The sequence below is a fragment of the Lipophrys pholis genome (assembly GCF_963383615.2).
Source record: "Lipophrys pholis genome assembly, chromosome: 7".
Taxonomy (NCBI): Eukaryota; Metazoa; Chordata; class Actinopteri; order Blenniiformes; family Blenniidae; genus Lipophrys; species Lipophrys pholis.
In genome coordinates this window covers 28,867,343-28,887,477 of record NC_137638.1, presented here as the reverse complement: position 1 = coordinate 28,887,477, position 20,135 = coordinate 28,867,343, and the positions used below count along the sequence as shown (strand labels likewise).

Genomic DNA, 20,135 nt, shown 5'->3' with positions numbered 1-20,135 from the left:
GCGAGATGGAGGGATGAAAATGAGGTGTGATGAGAAACATACTTTAATATTTGTATAATTATTATTTTTTAACCACCCACCTTCCATGTCTACCTAGTTCAAATTAGGATTTCAGATGGAACCAATTAAAGTCGACTCAAGCTGCAAAAGGCAGCTTTTAGTGAAGAATAAAAAGGGAGAACATGCACATATAGGGCTAGAGGAGGGGCAACAACTACCCCACATTTTGTTCAGATTTCATTTTTGCGATCTGCGTGCACCTGCTCTCACTTCCTGTGGTTCGAAATCGACTCTTCTTTGAATAAAACACGCTTGATATTGATCAGCACCTGCAGTGATGCTGGGAGATTTACAGCTCTGCCCTGCATGCTGATGAAATGCTAATGGTTAAAGTGCCTGTTGAGTGTCTGAAAGAAGAAAGCAAGTGCAATAAATCCTTCATTTACAGAGCCAGAAGCTGTAATCACACGCCTGGTTTGACTCGAAACAAGGTACAAAAAAAAGGAAAGAGGTAAGGACACAAAAGCAGACTGCCAGTTAGGTCCTGTGATTGGCATGTCTGGCTGCCGTCGGTCCATCTTTCATGTGAAAACAGCTTGGAGGGAACCTTTGACTGGCCCTCCTGGGGCTTCAGTTGCAGAAGCCCCAGGGTTCCAGTTTATCCAGCTATATGCTTCTACAAAAGAAATATAAACACAGAGAAATGGCTCCACAGTTTGTGATACAGCTGTCCAATGTTTACACCTCCCAAGAGACAGCCACATACACTCAATCGATATTCCTTTGACTAGTGTCAGTTGGAGAAAAGAAGTATGTCCACATCCAAGTCAGTGAAATGGCCATCATCTGGGTTATTTTGTGTTTTGAGTCATCTACCGTTGCGAGGTGGCAGTCAACAAGTCAACAACAGTGATGTGTTTGAAAAAAAGTCTGTCTACCTTTTGAAAATTAAAGATCAACTGCTTTGAAGCTGAATTGAATAATTGCATTCTCTGCTCACGAAAGAAGTCAAGCCAGCTCAAGATTGGAATCAAGTTTCAAACAGTTTTTTTTTTCCAGAGAACGTAGCAGGATGTGTTCCTTCATTGATTCTGGCTCTGCTCTCGGGTGTTGTGTTCACACATTCTGTAGAGGTGTTATGGTGCTGATTTGTGGATCTGGACTTGAAGTGAAGTGTGTTGTAACAACAAATACACAGACATGATGAATACATTTTCTGGGCTTACATAAAATCTGTTTGACTTTAAATGATTTGCTGTCTATATTCCCCTTGAGTCAAAAAACTTACATTTTCTGGTCTTCTGTGAGAAAATTAATTGAATCAAAGTTTGCCTTGTTTGTATGGAAAGAAAACTGAGTTACAGAACAATATAACATCTCTATTAACAAAGACACATTCAGATAGAAGTTTTAATTTAATAATGCCTCAGATAAACTAACCTTGATAAACTTTAGTACTATACAAACTTGAAAACCTTAGGGATTACTGATGATAGAAATAATGCCTCTTCTGTGTAGAATATAATAGCTCACTACCATCTAGCTATTGCGCAATATCACTAATCAATGTAGATCTTAAAATAATTAGTAAAACATTAGCAAGCAGACTGGAAAAAAATCACACCCCACATCATACACCCTGGGTTCATTAAAGGACGACACTCCACTAACAATACACGTAGATTAATTAATCTTACAGACCACTCCACTAACAATACACATAGATTAATTAACCTTATAGACCACTCCACTAACAATACACGTAGATTAATTAATCTTATAGACCACTGCCACCACAATAAACAAAAAGCCATTATCACCTCCTTAGATGCAGAAAAGGCCTTTGATAGGGTAAATTGGAAATTTCTACTTGCTACACTACGGAAATTTGGATTTAGAGAAAATTACCTCTCCTGGATAAAAATACTGTATACCTCACCCAGTGCCTGTGTTAAAACCAATGAACAAATGTCCTCAAGGTTCAATCTTGAGAGAGGCACCAGACAGGGGTTTCCACTCTCACCATCTCTCTTTGCAATCTTTATCGAACCACTAGCAGCAGCCATCAGACAGAACAATAACATAAAAGGAATACGAACAGCAAATGTAACACATAAAATATGTCTCTATGCAGATGATGTGCTAATTTTCCTGCAAAACGCACAGACCTCTCTTCCAGAAACAATAGGGTTAATAGATAGATTCTCCTCAATCTCAGAATATTCTATAAATTGGAACAAATCAGTCGTCTTGCCTATCAACTCTACATTTCAGCACACACCGAACACCCCACTAAAACCAGGGAACATCAAATATCTCGGCATTAACGTCTCAGGCAAACTCTCAGACTTGGTACACTTAAACTACACCCCCCTTATTAAAGCAATAGAGGAGGACCTCATTCGATGGAGGACACTCCCAATTTCACTTATGGGGAGAGTAGCAACAATCAAAATGATGGTCTTGCCTAAAATTAACTACATCTTCTCAATGATCCCAGCAAAACCACCAAAAACCTGGTTTAACACTCTTGATTCTCATGTCTCAAAATTCTTATGGAAAAATAAACCATCACGTATAAGTTTAAAAACACTACAGAACACCAAGGACCAAGGTGGCTTAGAACTCCCAAACTTTTACAATTATTATCTGGCCAATAAACTACTTTATGTTGTAAAATGGATCAATCAGAAACCCTTAGATGAAGGCTGGCTAGACGTTGAAAAAACATTCTGTGAAGATCTCCAAGTCAGAGGTCTTCCCTTCTTCAGTCCTGTCATCAAAAAGCACAGCTGCTTTAAAAGCATCAATATAAACACATCGCTGACAGCTTGGTGGGAATTTCTTAAAATGAATGGATCTTCACTCATTCCCTGCAAACTCACACCCTCTGGAACAATCCCGACATCCTGCAAAGAAAGAAACTAATAAACTTCCCAAGATGGAAAAATAAAGGAATAAGACACTTAGAACAACTTATCTCCAATAACTCTTTTATTCCATTTAATGAGCTAATAGAAACATATGGCATCAGTCAAAACAACTATCTGGAATGTCTTCAGCTTAAGTCAATAATACAAACTAAGTTCAAACTAGAACAGATTAACCTGAACTTACCTCAGACAGTGACAAATCTCCTGAAGATCTCAGCTCCTAAACCTCTTTCTAAAATTATCTCAATCCTGTCAGGTTCAAATATCTCAATATCCCTTCCCACCTTCAAATGGGAAGAAGATCTCAACATCAACAGAGACCCAACGTTTTGGTCACAAATCTGTACAAATACATTCAAAATGAGCAAAAACCCCAATATACAGCTCATACAATACAAGTTCCTTCACAGAGTTCATTACACAGGACAAAGGATGTTCAAGATGGGGCTCACTCCCACTAACATATGTTCAAACTGCACAGGTGATCTCCCCGATACCTATTTACACGCACTTTGGCTGTGTACGCCAGTCCAAACATTCTGGCAAAAGATTTGTGAAGATTTATCGTTACGCCTGGGCCACCCTATTCCAGTCTCACCTTCACTTTGCTTGTTAGGTGATCTCACAGAAATTAAAAGAGAAAAAAATGAGTCGTGCATGCTCCTGGTTTCTCTAAGCGTCGCAAAAAAGGCGATCCTCATGAACTGGAAATCCATTACAAACATCCATTTAATATTATTCCTGTATCAGAAACCTGGTTAATCAGTGAGGGAAGCCAGGGCCCGGTTGTTTAAAACTCGGTTATCGTTTAACCACACCGTTAAATACATTTAACTGACCGTTAACTTTAACAGCACTATTATCTTGTTGTTCAAAACTTGGTTAAAGTTAACGCACCTCTGGACCTCCACTAACTTTTTAACAGTGGTTAACTCTCACCATAGCGTTCACTGGCAGCGCTGCGTTCATGATACCAGTTCAAGAAAGGAAGGATAGGGTGGACCGTGGCCTGAACTTTGGTATAAGTTAATACTGTAATGAAGAGTTATGCCTCTATGGAGCCCCGGAGTGGCCTTAGAATACTTTTTTATAAATTATATTAATAATAATAATAATAATAATAATAATAATAATAATAATAATAATAATAATAATAATAATAATAATTATATATATATATATATATATATATATATATATATATATATATATATATATATATATATATATAAATTATTATTATTATTAATAACTAAAGCATGTGAAATACAGACAGTTAAACTCACCTTGATCCTAAAAGAGAGGATCTAATCCTCAGCAGCTCTGAATCACGTATTCCCTCCATAAATAAATGAGCTGGGGGTTACTTTTCAACATTTCAGCATTACATAGTGAATTTCTGCTCCTTTCACTTTATTTCTGGACGTGTCTGAATCAAAAGCTTCAACATGGAGGAATGGAGGTGTAGAATGATAGAACGCTGCTCTACAGCTGTTTCCATAGCAACCTACATAAACACACGCTGGTCGACAATAAAACTTCTCTTTCACATGAAGCTAATAAAAGGCTCATTATATGTCTAAAAACTCCAAGCTTTCATTTACAGTAGTATGTAATTTGTTTAGTAGTTCCTGATGAACCAAACACTTTGCTTCATTATAAAGAAGTTCTGTGGAGCGTCTCATAGCGGAGCAACACAGCCTCATACAGACCTCTCCCTTCATGGCCACAAGTAAAGAATCTCACGGCCAGAGATTAAATGATCTCGTTCCCTCGCGTTATTATTATTTTTCTCTCTGGCCACTCAGTCCACTTTCTATATCGTTCTCTCTGGTCAAAATTAAAAAAAGATGAGGCAACATGAAGCCTCTGATCATCCAGCTCAGTTTTCATCTTCCACTTTAATATCCTGGTAGTTTGTCATGCTTTATGGTAGTTTAATAGAGCAGATAAAAACACAGCGCTGCCTCCATCACAATGCTTAAGACAAAACACAGAAGCTTGGAGACTTAGAAGTGGGCGGAGCCTTGGGCGGAGCGGCGTCAGGGACGCTAACTACTGTTGTTAACCTCACAGTTAACTTTGACGGCGACATTAACTAACGGGACGACTAACCATGTTTTAAACAACACATATTTAACGGTCGGTTAGCTAACGGCAGGTTAAGGATTTAACCGGTGGTTAGGGCTTAACCAGTGGTTAAAATAATCCAGGTTTGAACAACCAGGCCCTGGACTTTAACATTGATGGTTATGAGATGGTGCACAGAAACAGACAGAACAAGAGCGGTGGTGGGGGTTGCCTTGTTTGTAGAGAGAAACCTTGAATTCAAGGTGGTGGAAAAAAAGTCAACAGTGGTGAACAATGTACTGGAATGTATAACTATAGAAATATTTTTAGAGAAAAAGAAAAACGTTAATGTGAGTTGTATTTGCAGAGCTCCAGGTTCTCTTATAGACATATTTAAAGAATAGATGGAGGGATATCTCTCTAAAACTAATCAAAAAGTCAAGTTATTTTGTGGTGATTTCAATATCAACTCACAGAAACATTAAAAGATAGAAAAACTCCTAAATACACGGGACAGTTATAATCTATTTCCCCAAATTACCAGACCCAGCAGGATTACTACACATAGTGCAACATTAATTGATAACATACTTAGAAATATTTTAGATAATATAGTGAGTGGATTATGAATAAATGATATTGGTTACCACCTTCTAGTCTTTACTATTTATAACAAATATTAAAACAGACAATGAACATCACTACAGACGAGTCCGGATTGAGGAATCTTTGAATAAACTAAAGCAAAATATAAAGAAAAGCATGTTGATAATGCTTAGGATAGATTTGTTTAAATGAATATTGAAGTTATTATATGATAAAAACTGTCCTATTATAAAATACAGCAGGAAAAGAAAATTTAAAGATAACTAATGGATGAAAAAGGGGTTAAAAATGCATGTAAAAACAAATATACATCATATAGAGAATTAAAAAAATATAGAACTAAAGAGGCAGCAAATAAACATAACATTCATAAAAACAAGTTAAGTAATATTATGACAGCATGCACGAAGGATTTTTATAATATATTACTAGAAAATAACAAAAATAATATTAAAGGTATATGGAAAGTATTAAACAGTATAATCACAGACGCATATTCCTGTGCATAACACAACAAGGAGGGAGGTTGTTTTTTTTTGACATTTCACTATATTTTGGATGTTGAGATTGTAACCATTTTTAATAATAATAATAATAACAGTGATGCGAGTGACAACCTGCCATTCCAAGAAATTTTATTTATAGAGCACCATTCAAAGACAGGGCAATTCACAGTGCTTTACAAAGAAATAAAAGAAATACAGAAAAACTTTATAAAGAGATAAGAAGCAGTTTAATAAAAGCAATACATCATAAAAGTTTTAAAAACAACATAAAAAGTAGAATAAATAAGGTAAGAGATTTATTAAGATATATTTAATAAAGTAAGTAAAGTCTATAGTTTATTTGAAATCCTGTGCAAATAAGAATGTTTTAAGTCCTGATTTAAAAGAAGTGAGTGTGTCAGCAGTCTTCAGGTGTTCAGGAAGTTTGTTCCACAGGTGAGGAGGTAGGAACAAAAAGCTGCTTCACCTTGTTTCTTCTGACTGAAGGAACAGTGAGTCAACCTCTTCCTGTGTAATGAGCTCCACCCTGTTTGTGTTGGTGTAATGTGCTCTACCATATTTGTGTTGGTATAATGTGCTGCACCCTCTTTGTGTTGGTGTAATGTGCTCCACCCTCAGTGTGGTGGTGTAATGTGCTCCACCTGCTCTGTGTTGGTATAATGTGCTCCACCCTCTTTGTGTTGGTGTAATGTGCTCCACCCTCAGTGTGTTGGTGTAATGTGCTCCACCCTCAGTGTGGTGGTGTAATGTGCTCCACCTTCTCTGTGTTGGTGTAATGTGCTCCACCTTCTTTGTGTTGGTGTAATGTGCTCCACCCTCTCTGTGTTGGTGTATTGTGCTCCACCCTCAGTGTGGTGATGTAATGTGCTCCACCTTCTCTGTGTTGGTGTAATGTGCTTCACCTTCTCTGCGTTGGTGTATTGTGCTCCACCCTCAGTCTGGTGGTGTAATGTGCTCCACCCTCAGTATGTTGGTGTAATGTGCTCCACCCTCAGTGTGAGGGTGTAATGTGCTCCACCCTCAGTGTGGTGGTGTAATGTGCTCCACCCTCAGCGTTCTGGATGAGCTGTAGTTGTCTGACAGATTTTGTCCTGAGGCCTGTAAACACTCCGTTACAATAATCAACCTACTGAAACTCAAAGCAGAAGAAGTTTCTCAGAATCTTGTTGCTCAGAAATCCTTTGATTCTTCAACATTGTTCAGATGGTCGGAAGCTGATTTTCTTCTTGTCTTAATGTGGCTGTTGAATTTCAGGGTGAAGTCCAGAACTCCACCCAGATTTCTGCCCGATTTGATGTCCTGAGTGACGAGGAGTCAAGATGAGCACTGAACTTTAACCTTTCTTCTTTGGGGCCAAAAACAATGAGCTCAGTTTTCTCTGGGTTGAGTTGTAAAAAGTGCTGACTCATCGCTCATTCATTTCATTTCTACATTTCGTTTACTTTTTGGAAAAACGCTCTCTTTTTTGGGCCTTAACCAGTCTATTATTCCTCCATGGAGCTTTCCTCCTATCACACACTACTTTGGCTTTGACTGGCGCTATGGTATCAATGAGGTTTATAACTTTCGAGTTGAAGTTCTCTACAAGGTGGTTGATAGAAGCTGCAGCAGAGCTGCATGCTAGTGAATGTCTGGCTGAAGACTCGCTGTGTGTTTTCATCAATGTGATGTTTACTGATCAGCTCTGTTTTCCTTCTACTGCTGTCAGCTGAGGTCGAGACTTTAAATGAAACAAGGTCATGATCAGAAACACACACATCTTTCACCACAACCTCAGAAATGTTTCAGCCTTTGGAAAGAACCAAGTCTAAGATGTGTTTCTTGTTGTGTGTGGAATTTGTCACATGCTGGAAAAGTCCAACATTTTCAGGATGTTCAGAAGTTCTTTAGCACTGTTATCTTCTGGATTATCACAATGAATATTAAAATCATCCCTTACCACAACAGTCATAATCAATACATCCAGCAGACAGCAGGTTGCTAAAGTCATGAAAGAAGTTTGGATTGTATTTGGGTGGTGTGGAGATGGTTGCTCATATTGCCCAACAGGAAGAGTTCACCTGAAGAGCAACATGTTCAAAGAGTCAAACTTTCCATACGACAGCTGTTTGCATTGATACGTGTCGTTATACAAAGAAGCTCCTCCACCTCCTTTCTTCTACACTATGACCTCGCTGAGAAAACTGAAGGGTGGAGGAGCTCCTGAAGGGTGGAGGAGCTGATTCAATGAGAGCTGCTGCACTGTTGTTTTCATTTAACCAAGTTTCTGTTAAAAATATGAAATCTATTTTATCCTCAGTGACAATATCATTAATTAAAAGTGGGTCTCTCTCATCTCTCCTCTGATGGATGCTGCCTAGAACTTTTAATGTTTAATAACTGCTCCAACTGACTGAGGTTCAATGTTGCTGCTTTGACAAGCGGGGGGGGGGGGGGGGGGGGGTTGCTGGGTCCTGGACTGGGGCAGGAGGGGTTGCTGGGTCCTGGACTGGGGCAGAGAGGATTGCTGGGTCCTGGACTGGGGCAGTGGGGGTTGCTGGGTCCTGGACTGGGGCAGGAGGGGTTGCTGGGTCCTGGACTGAGGCAGTGGAGGTTTCTGGGTCCTGGACTGGGGCAGGGAGGTCCTTCTGGTTCCCTGGTTGATCTGGGGTACAGGAACACAGGAGAGGGGAGCGGTGGATCCTGAGTCTCTGTTAGCGCCAGTGTCCTTGGTGGTTATGGTCATGCTCCTGTTTGAGTGTGTTATCCTGAGGCCATGACGTATGTTGGCGCGGAGCAGTCTGGATCCAGTGATATTCGGATGAACCCCGTCCGGTTTGAAGCGGTCCTTACAGTTCCAGAACAGGTTGAAGTTGTCCATGAACTTTATCCCATTGGAGAAGCATGTTGAAGTCAGCCACGTGTTCAAGGCTGAAAGGCCAGAGAAAGATTCAATTCCTTTTCCCAGGGTTGGAATGGGGCCTGAAATGAAAACATGTTGGGGCTCGAACTCCTTTAGAGTCTCCATTAGTAATGAAAAGTCATTTGTCAAGACTTCAGAACCAGTCTTGCTTCGCAGTATGTGGCTGGAGCCTGCATGGATGACGATGTTCATATGGCTGGGATGTGGAGACAAAACAGTGGGGAACATCACTGTCAGCTCCTGCACTGTGAGATTTTCAGTCTTTCCCGTTCTGACTTGCCTGGTGATTGAGTCCCCAATCAATAGAGTGTCCAGCAGGTCAAGACTTGAAAAGGAACTTGATGAGTTTCACTGTAACTCAGGCCTCCTTTTGCCAATATAACAAGACCAGAACTGGAAAAAGGTTTGCATAGTGTTATTCTCTCTTTAAGCAGATTTAAGTCTATTTTTGCTTCCGCGAGCTCGTCGTGAGCTGTGCAGCCGTTTCATGAAGTGATGGAGGCTGATTACGTCTCACCGGCTTCTATTTCTATACAGGGAAAGGCAAATCATTCACCTCTTGAAGAAATGGTATTTCACTTTTAGCGTTTTTGACTGCTTTAGTAGTCCCAAGAGAGCTTTATATTTTTAGTTATACACTCACTCACTCACACACACACACACACACGACGGCTACCGTGCAAAGCATTCAATGTGTTGCTCAAAGACACTCTAAAACATGGCCGGGGGCGATAGGGGATCAAACCCTCTCCATGGTGAATGAGAAACCAGCAACACTGATCCACAGGTCAGATGAACTGAGTTCATTACTTACTCTGCTGATTTGTGGTGAAACGTTGTTCTCATATGTATTAGGAATACATCGATACAGACACAAGTATCAAGTATCATGTCTGATACTGCAGAGTACTTGTATCAGATCTCCGATCAGATACAACCCAGAAAACTACGTGACCTCATGTGTCAGTAACGTCAGCCACAGGTGGACAACAAGGGATGACTGGTTTATAAGTACAAGACTAAAAACACGTCTTCAAAAATACAGGAAAAATTCTCACTCAATGAATACAACATTTTCTAAAAGGAAAAACTGCTTGTATCTTATGATGATTAAATCACCTAAATGAAATAAAGAACTAAATGGGGAATAAATGATTTGACAGAATAACAATTTAACCTCGAAATAAAAACAGAGGTCATTGGTTTTGGCACGTACTCCTTTTCATGCCTATCTTAATTATTTTGCTTTCATGTATTCTTTAACTTTAACCGCTTAATAATCTTAATCACCTTGTTTTTATGTATTTCCTTTATATCATTCCAGAGCACTTTGAGTTGCTTTGTGTCTAAATGGTGCTGCTCAAATACATTTACCTTGCAGAAGTTTGGAGTTGCTCCCACCCTGGTTTGACTTCATGAGAAGAGGCTATATGTTTTTACTTTTTACAAGGTTTGGGATTATAAAATTCCTTCTGCGTATCATAGTATAAAAAAAAAAAAAAAAAAAAAAAACAACTCCATAGGCTACAAGTTTGTGACGTTAGCAAAAGTTTTATAGTCATAAAAGTGTAGAGCGAAGAAAAAACGATGTATTGAACTCCACGTGAAGTATTACTTTCAGCCTGAATCATAAGAAATAGACTTAAATTAAGTTTGTGAGAACAATGAGGGAAGTACTGCTTTTAGAAAGGTACCAACGCAGATTCACTTTGCTTTTCAAGTGAACTTCTATCACAGAACAAACTAATGTGGAGCTCTTAGTCTGCTCATAATGGTTCTTTGTAAAAAAAAGATATATAAAAAAACAAACTAGGATTTGTGTGAAAATACTTTGGTTTTTGAAAGTATGCATTCAGCAGCAGAAGGAAAGGGTCGAAAAGAAATTTCAGATGAGCTTCAACTGAGTCCAGACTTATATTCAACTGAAAAACCATTGGTGGTGAGAGATGAAAGCTGCTGCTGCAGGAAGCTCTCCTTCACACTTCAGAGAGCTCGAGTTCATCACGGTGGCACGGTGGAATAGGTATGAACTTTCTGATGGAATAACAGATGGGATCAATGTTGAAAGAGTTTGCATGTTCTTTCTGAGCATGTGCATCTTGTCTTTGCTGTATTGGTCACGATGGAAGTAGAGTCATTGCGATTCTTCATGTTGTATTTCTTTACTATTTGAAGATTTCAGAATTCTGTTTTCTTTCTAATACCTTGTGAGGACTATATGTTCTTCTGAAGTCAGGTAAAAAGAGAAAGCCTTGCTTCAGTGGCTGCAAAAAAATAATAACAAACACAATGACAGGCGTATCCACTAATGAAAAGACATGTATAGAATAGGTTTTGTTGAGTGAAGACCGACATCTTGAATTAAATTATTGGCCAAAACATCAAAGTCACATTGGCTTTGATGTCTGGGTTGTAGATATCAGATAATTGTGAGGCCCCGAGCTCTGGCTTTCCTCTAATAATCGTGAGGGAAAATAGAGACAAAACCAACACATGAGTCACATCCCACTGTGATGGCTTTAAAACACATACCTGTGATGAGGTTGTCCACCAGCGTGGTGGGGATGCAGAAGATCCCCACCAGCAGGTCGCTGATTGCCAGGTTGAAGATGAAGAGGTTGGTGACGGTGCGCATGCGGCGGTTTTCCAGCACGATGACACAGACCATTATGTTTCCCGCCATGCACAGCAGGAAGATGAAGGAGTATGCCAGGATGTAGGTGGCAGCAACGTACAGAGAGTGCTGGTAGTAGGGGAAAAAGGTAACGTTGGTGAAGTTGACCGCGCCGGCCAGGCTGGTGTTGGAAAAGCCAGCTGTGATGGGTGATCCCTCAAACTCCTGCTGCTCCTCACCCATACTGTCCAGTATCTCCATTCCTTGGCTGAGCCAGCACTGCAAGGGAAATGAAGTAATAATGATCATTTGTCTTGATTGAAAAATTCAATTAAGAACATTGTGTGATTTGCTCGAATTGTGAGGATTGTACTCGTTTGTGTGTGAGTATGTGTCTTCCCAGTGTCTGGGTTCCATATTGTTTTCAACGTTTCCTGTTTGTGATATTCTGATCAGGTGCTCTGTTCTGTTTTCATAATGAGTGACGTTACTGAATGTGTTTTTATTCACTTCCCATCGTTTCAGTACATTTTTCTTCGGGATCTGTGAGAGAAAAAGAGTGTGTGTTTCCTCACAATTTCACTTTAACTCTGTTCAAAGCACGAGTCCATACACACGACTTGTGGGACGACGTGTAAATTAGAGAAAACTAAACGCAATTTTCTCATTAACAGTGCTAACTCAGATTTGAGTTACTTTTCAGTTAGATTAGAGTTGAAAAAGCGGAGACACTGAACTGGACAGCTGATTGCTGCACAAAGCTCGTTGCGTATTTGCAGGCGAGACTATATTACACTGTGAATTTGTGAAAACATGCATGTTAAAGGAACTAAAGGTAGAATAGTTACTATTTGAACTATACATGTTAAAGTCTGCAGGTGACAGACTCTTTTCCCCCCTGACATGTCTGCAAGGAAATACTCAGACAGACAGGATTTCAGATTTTTCTCAAATTGTTCTTTGATATGTTTTCTACAAATATTTACTGTATAGCATTTTTTGAATGCACCGAAACTCCAGTTAACATTTTAAGTTCATAGTACTGTATTTCTGGGTTACGGTGCTGCACTGAAGACCTGCAGGCAAGTTTGAAAGCAAACGTCATACCAACTATCTTAATCTGCTTTAGGCTGATTTGCATTGATTTCATCTATGCATGTTTTACTCGTGCAGTTTATTGGCTGCTTTATACACATCCCTGTCATATTTTAGTTTTGGTATTTATATCATTTTTAATAATAATGATAATAATAATAGTGATCATTTTATACCGAATGGAAAGGCAACAAGCCCTCATACCAAGACAGAAAATTCCAGATATGCTCGAGTTTTTCGATTCAGTGAGAATAAATGAAGAAAAGACAAAATGACACAAAACAGCTGTTAAGATCTCATCTCAGTTTAGAGATCTGCTGCTCGTGTCCAACAAAGACAGTTACTTTCACTAGCCTGTTTAGTCTTGCAATACAACTTTACACCACAAGATGGTGTATCGAGTCAGAAAAACACAGCAGGAGGAAAGAGGTATATTTCACCAAAATATAGCAAACTATCGGCTTGTGTAAACAAATCACAACTGACTTCCGGTTTTGCATTATGCCCAGTAATGAGCAACATGATTGGTCAATTGACACCATGTGGGCTAAATCTTCTAAGAAGCGGCCTCTGATTGGTTCGTGATTCTCTGACTTGTTATGATGCGTTCAAATGTTAAAGCAGAGAGGAGGATTTTCCTTTCCAAGATGCTGAAGAATTCTATATGTATATGCAGAATCCACACAGGTGGTATGAATTATATGGAGCTATGTTCTATCTAATTTTTCATTTCCAAAATGAAATGAGATATATTACTCTTAAGAAGCAATGCCCCCCCCCCCCCCCCCCCCCCACCCCCCCCCCCACCCCCACCCCCACCCCAAACACACACACACACACACACACACACACACACACACACACACCGCTGACTAAATACATTTTGGACACCCATAATTTTTGGAAGGACACCCAAAACACCAATTTCTGCCTAAAACCATGCCTGAGAGTGATCTGAGAGTAGCTCTGTCTACTGTCACCACAGACTTCGAAACTTTTCAACAGCAGCGCACGTCTCCAACTGTCTCATTAACTTCCACAAATGACCTGGTTAGGTGAAAAATCTATTTTGAGCAGTTTGTGTTGTTTACTTTTGCACATGCAGTTGTCATGGTCCCCTTCAGTTTCTTATTAATTTTTTCTGAAAGGGACGTTGCACAGAAAAATATATAAAAGTTGATGTGTGTTTTCAACATATATTTTTGAAAAATTATTTTTGTTGGTTTAATTCTAGAAAAGTGGGTTGTGACTTGATGACCATGGGAAAATGTGAGTCCCAGGGTGAGAGCAGATGGGAACCCCTGTGATAGGGCAGTGGCTTTTGCTTTTGACATGAAGCTTTGGCCTTTTGCTTGAACGCTGCATCACAAAAACACTAGTTCCTCATTATTGTGTATTTATGAAAACATAATTGATAGCTTAACTTGTGAGGTTATTGTAAACATGGTTATCTCACTGGCAAAACAAAGCCTGAAACAAATAGACCCTGCTGAAAGCTTGTTGAGACGACTAAATGTGATTAATCCGCTGAGCCCCGCATAGTTTGCCTTTCACATCAGAGGTGAAAGGAGATGAGAGGTGAGAAAACACTGTGCAAAGGCTTTATCATGCAGTGTGAGTGGGGTGTTTCAGCATGTCAGATCTCTCCGGGATCACTATTAAATAGAAGAACAATAAAATACAGATCCTTATACATAATACTTGTTTTAATGTTGGTAGTTCAAAGTTGAACGCAGAAATTTCCTCTTTTGTCTCCATCGTCTCATCACTTTTTGAGTTTGCAATTTAATTGGCACGATTTGTGTGTATGTGTAGGAGGAAGAATAATAATGGAAGAAGTTTCCCAATCAAAGCTAAATCACATCCCGAGCAGTGATGTTGGTAAAACCTTATCTCATATCGCCACTTTTTTCATTAACTAATAATCTAACGCGTTACTATTTCCAAACCAGTAATCAAATTAAAGTTACTTCTCCAAGTCACTGTGTTACTATTGCAGCGTCCAGCAGGACGAGTTTCTTCTCCATAAAGCCGCTTAATTATTAAACAGAACCGGGCCGCTCCTCCACACACACACACACACACACACACACACACACACACACACACACACACACACACACACACACACACACACACACACACACACACACACACACACACACACACACACACACACACACACACACACACACACAGAGGCAATTTCTGCACCATGCTCTGAACGCTATTTGACCGGCCAACTCGCTCTAACGATGCCTTCAGGTGACACAAAAGAATTGGAACTAAAAAAATATTATCAATAAACCTTATCATTGCATCAAGAACACAACTGCAGAGATGTTGCACTATTTTTCCTTATTTTCCTGAGTAAAAAGGTATATTGGCAGGAAGCCCCGCCCATTTTTTCAATCAATCATTCAATCAATGAAAGACTGCAACTACATTATGGGGTAACTAAATACCAGTAACAGTAAAAATCTGATAATACACCTGTGAGTCAGATATAAATACTACAAAGAATGAAGGTCAAAGGTAAAATCAGTATAAACATGGAGCAGGAGGCAGGGATCAGCAGAGCTTTTCATTTTCATGTTGAGACGATGGGGGGGTGTTGGAGGCAGCTGCTGAAAGTAACTCAAAAAGTAACTTGGAATCGAACCTAGTCAGATTACTTTTTCAAGGTAACTGTGGCAACACGGGTCCTGAGTCGGTCGCAGTGGGGAGCTGTTGTCTTGGTCGGCGGCGACACTAATCGGTCCAGGTGCAATAAATCCCTGGAAACATGAATGACAGTGATGCTGTTTAAGCAGAACCTTCCTCTGGATGCACGAGTCTTTATCAGGACATTTTTAGAAATTTAATTAGAGAAAAATCCAATGCTCCAATGTGTGCTTCGTGTGTGTGTTTACACAGCAGTGCAACTCAATATGATATGATTTGAAGTTAGAATGAATGCACGTTGTCAGTGGCGTCCAAGTACTAATCAGTAATTGATCTCACGATCTCGCCCATCACCAGACCTGCTCAGTGAGAGGCTTAAAATCTATTCTGGATTGTTTGCCCATGTTTCTACGAGATGTTAAGATGAAGACAACAAGCGATGAGTCTGATTATTAACTCTGTCACATCTCTTCTAATATACCGGTTTGAAAGAAGAAATTTGGCTGAAGAGCTGCAGGTCAGGTTCAACTTTCTCCGGGATAGTTATTTTTAAATGCACACACACAGAAAGGTGTTCAGAAATGTGAAAATGTGTCCAGGTTTATAAATGTTTAGATATGCTCATATGTATTAATGACTGAAAATATAAGAGCTTAAAAAAGCAGTTTATTTTGCAGTCCTTTGTTTTTTTAGGTTTCTCTTTCCAATCAATCTAAAATGCTTTGAAAGATGGATTGCTGTGTTGTTTGAAAATATCCCTGATGTACCTTTTGTTTTCCCTAAACTGTCAACTAACTGATTAACTGTCATTTCCAGTAAACCAGCAACAAAACACATACATTTTCTAAAAGGGCTTAATGAAGCATCTGTTTGTATTTGTTTACACGTATGTTAATAAAAGAGTCTTAATAAGTCTCTCTATTCACTAGCTGTTTAAAAGAACCATAATGTTTCATCTGATGTGAATTTTCATATTTCATATACTTCTATTCGTATACTTTCATTCATATATTTTCATATTTTCGTCTACTTTTGTGTGTGATCAGTAAACATGTTCTGTGTCATCTCCTCTTCATGTGATGCTGGCTGCAGGAAGCCAAGGCAGATCACATGCTAAGTCACAACGCATCCTGCCAGGATGCCCAGAGGCTTAAGTGAAGTCAGATGGTATGTTATCAGCATTGTTTATTATAGAAGGCACATTGTATGTGTGTTCCTTCTGGACCGATATAAGGAGCTGGGATCCGCTGGTCTGGCAGAGAAGCATATTGGAAGCCGTTTCTCTCTCACAGACTCATGTCATCAGTCTGTGATTTTTAATGCTACCTGATTAGATACTAAACATTTTCATTCAAACAAAGAAGCATGGGAGAAGAATTTCCCGGCAGGCTGATCCCACAGCCCTCTGCAGATAAGGGCTGTGATTCTGATTCTACCATTTTGATATTAAATCCTTGTTATCCAAGCAAGAAGTATCAGCAAAGTTATGCTCATTCTCTTCCACATCTAATTCACCTCAAATCCCTGGAGGCCTCGCTCAAGCTTAAAAAGGCAAGATTGTTGTAATGTGCTTTATAAATGCGATGTATGTAAATTAAGTTAACGCTGGGTGAAATCGAATAATAATGAAGAGCCCCGCCTGAGGAATTTACCACCAGGCGCTACAGCCTGTAATGCAATGCAATGCAATGCAATGCAATGTAATGTAATGTATTGTAATGTAATGTAATGTATTGTAGCGTAACGTTATGTAATGTAATGTAACGTAACGTTATGTAATGTTATGTAATGTAACGTAACGTATTGTAATGTAACGTAACGTACTGTAATGTATTGTAACGTATTCTAACGTAACGTACTGTAATGTATTGTAACGTATTCTAACGTAACGTAATGTCACGTAACATAACGTATTGTAACGTATTGTAACCCAACGTAATGTACTGTAATCTATTGTAACGTAACGTAACGTAATGTAATGAAACGTTATGTAACGTAACGTATTGTAACGCAACGGAATGTACTGTAATGTATTGTAACGTAACGTAACGTAATGTAACGTAACGTAATGTGACGTAATGTAACGTAACGGATTGTAACGTAATGTATTGTAAAGTAACCCAATGTAATGTATTGTAACGTAATGTAATGTAACGTAACGTATTGCAACGTAACGTAATGTAACGGAATGTATTGTAATGTAACATAATGTAATGTTATGCAATGTAACGTAATGTAACGTATTGTAACGTAATGTAATGTATTGTAACGGAATGTAATGTAATGTATTGTAACGTTATATAACGTAATGTAATGTAACAACGTAATGTAATGTAATCTATGGTAACGTAACGGAATGTAACAGAATGCAACGTAACATAACGGAATGTAATGTAATGTATTGTAATGGATCGTAATGTAAAGTAACATAATGGAATGTAATGGAATGCAATGTATTGTCACTGAATGTAACGTAACGTAACATAACGGAATGTAATGTAATGCAATGTATTGTCACGGAATGTAATGTAAACTAACATAACAGAATGTAATGTAATCCAATGTATTGTCACGGAATGTAATGTAAAGTAACATAACGGAACGCAACGCAACACAACGCAACGTAAAGTAACGTAACGTAATGTAATGTATTGTAACGGAATGTAATGTAATGTAATGTAATGTCCCACCATGCATAGAGACAAACTGAATCAAAACAGTTGTCGATAGACTGGAGAGCTTGCAGAAAAGATAAACTGCTGGATGCAAGATAAAGAGGAGAGAATCAAACCAGGAGGAACGGTGTGACAGCTATTGGACATGCAAACAAACAAAGCTTGTGCTCCTTGTGAATAGTCAAATAATTTCCAACGCTTCACAATGCTCACGCTCCGCGACTCGTGTTGTGACAATTTCCGTCGACTGGTTTGACGGTGGCTGGCGCTTCTCTGTTGACGCAGACATTAGCACCATCCCGTTTCTGTAAATATATCCGTAAGATTAATGGCTGCATTTAACTGGCCGCATCAAACGCATCAGCGAGGCTGATAGTGCTGTATGTGCACAAACTTGGATGGGAAATGTCAACTCATGTGGAGAACAAACACCTGCCAGCTAAACCGAGAAGCATTAGCACATGGAGCGTCTCTGGCTGTGATGGAGCTCGCTTCACACAGAGCACCAATCTGTTGGTAAGGTTTCCTCCAGGAAGACCTAAAAAGAGGGATGTTTTTATGCAGATTTGCTGATCTTTGTGGCAAAACTGGCCTCTCCCTTGATAATTCATTAGCAACAACATGACTGTCACTCACAGTTTCTTTAGTTACCAAGTGTTCACTTATGCAAATGTGCAGAGCGAGAAACCCATAAGCTCCGAGTTTGTAAAGATAACAGCAGAGCAGAGCAGAGCAGAGCAGAGCAGAGCAGAGCAGAGCAGAGCAGAGCAGAGCAGAGCAGAGCAGAGCAGAGCAGAGGTCAAGACGATGCTAGAATCCACATTGTTATGAAGGTTTAAAAGAAGAACTTTTCACTTCTGTGCACGAGGATGTATTTTCTTTGTTTACATAAGTATCATTACTTTTACTTCAGTATGGAAAGTGTGAACTCGTGAGTCCCTGATTTTGTCTCTTAGTCCCCGTCCACACGACAATGCTGTTTCATGGAACCACGTCGTTTTTGTCCGATCACCCACACGGTGCCGCAAACGGCGTTGACTTGAGAACGGGTTCCAGAGGGGAGAAATTTGAAAAAGCTGCCTTGGCGTTGACGTGTGGATGGACAAGACATTTGCTGAAAATGACGATGCCATTGCTCGACCTTTGGACCCGATAACCCCGTGAGCCTCTCCGCAACGTCGCTTAACATCAACAATGGCGGATGACGCGCTCCAGGTCGAGCTGCAGAAGCTACTGATGGTTTAATGAGGCCAGATGTTGGATTTCTCAAATACGAGGGAGTCAAACACTTTCTCTGCGTCTTCTTCTCCCTTTTTGGTGTCTTTCTGGGGCAGAGTTACAGCGTCACCTAAAGGCCTGGCACAGGTACTACATTGTTTTAGTCGTTTTCATGGTGTCTTGTGGACACAGATGTTTCCTGCACTCGTGCCGTGTGGACGGAAATCTTTATAAGAACATCAGGCAGAAAAAGGATTGTTCTGGCTGGTGTGGACTTGATGGCCTTACAATAAACACGAGGACAGTGCTTAATGCTTGAAAGGCTTGGCTGTTGAATGAAAACTTCCCCAAACAGCAAATTAGATGCAAACTACATTTTGTACTAAATGTTCACATCATTTCTCCTTTCATGTGGTCTAATAATACCTTTGAAGCCATACATGTGGAGAAAGGTCTCAATTTAAGAATATTAGAAGCAGCTTCAATCATGCTGCATTATCACAAATGAGATGATATTCAGTGATGTTGCTCTTTCACTTTGATCATGTACACAGTCGACGTCCCTGGCTGAGGAGAGAGTGAAAGAATTTAATCTCAAAATCTGAAATAATGAAAGGCAAAGTGCAGTTTGTTGGTTCAGTTGGGTACGGTTGATTAATTTGAACAAAGTCTGTGAAGAAAGTGGTCGATTCATCTTTGAAATGATAAAACTTAATTGAATTTTGGACAGATTTTGTATTAGTTGAGCTTTTTTTGATGGATGTCAACTTTGTATTTTTGTTACAAGTTTTAAACTTCAGATTCCGAATGACCCAGATGACGGTAACACGTAACGCCGCGCAGCAACAATTA

The 20,135-nt window shown here is 39.5% G+C and overlaps 1 protein-coding gene across 1 annotated transcript in view; it reads right to left on the bottom strand.

The window, feature by feature from the left end:
- npffr1l2 (neuropeptide FF receptor 1 like 2) overlaps positions 1-11,892 on the bottom strand; it is a gene marked incomplete at both ends in the record, with an annotated part of 33,903 nt that extends 22,011 nt beyond the window's left edge. Inside the window, one exon of the mRNA XM_080467148.1 lies at positions 11,550-11,892. Within this exon, the coding sequence (XP_080323274.1) occupies positions 11,550-11,892 (343 nt within the window). The remainder of the gene's footprint in view (positions 1-11,549) is intronic.
- Between the last annotated feature and the right edge of the window lie 8,243 nt (positions 11,893-20,135).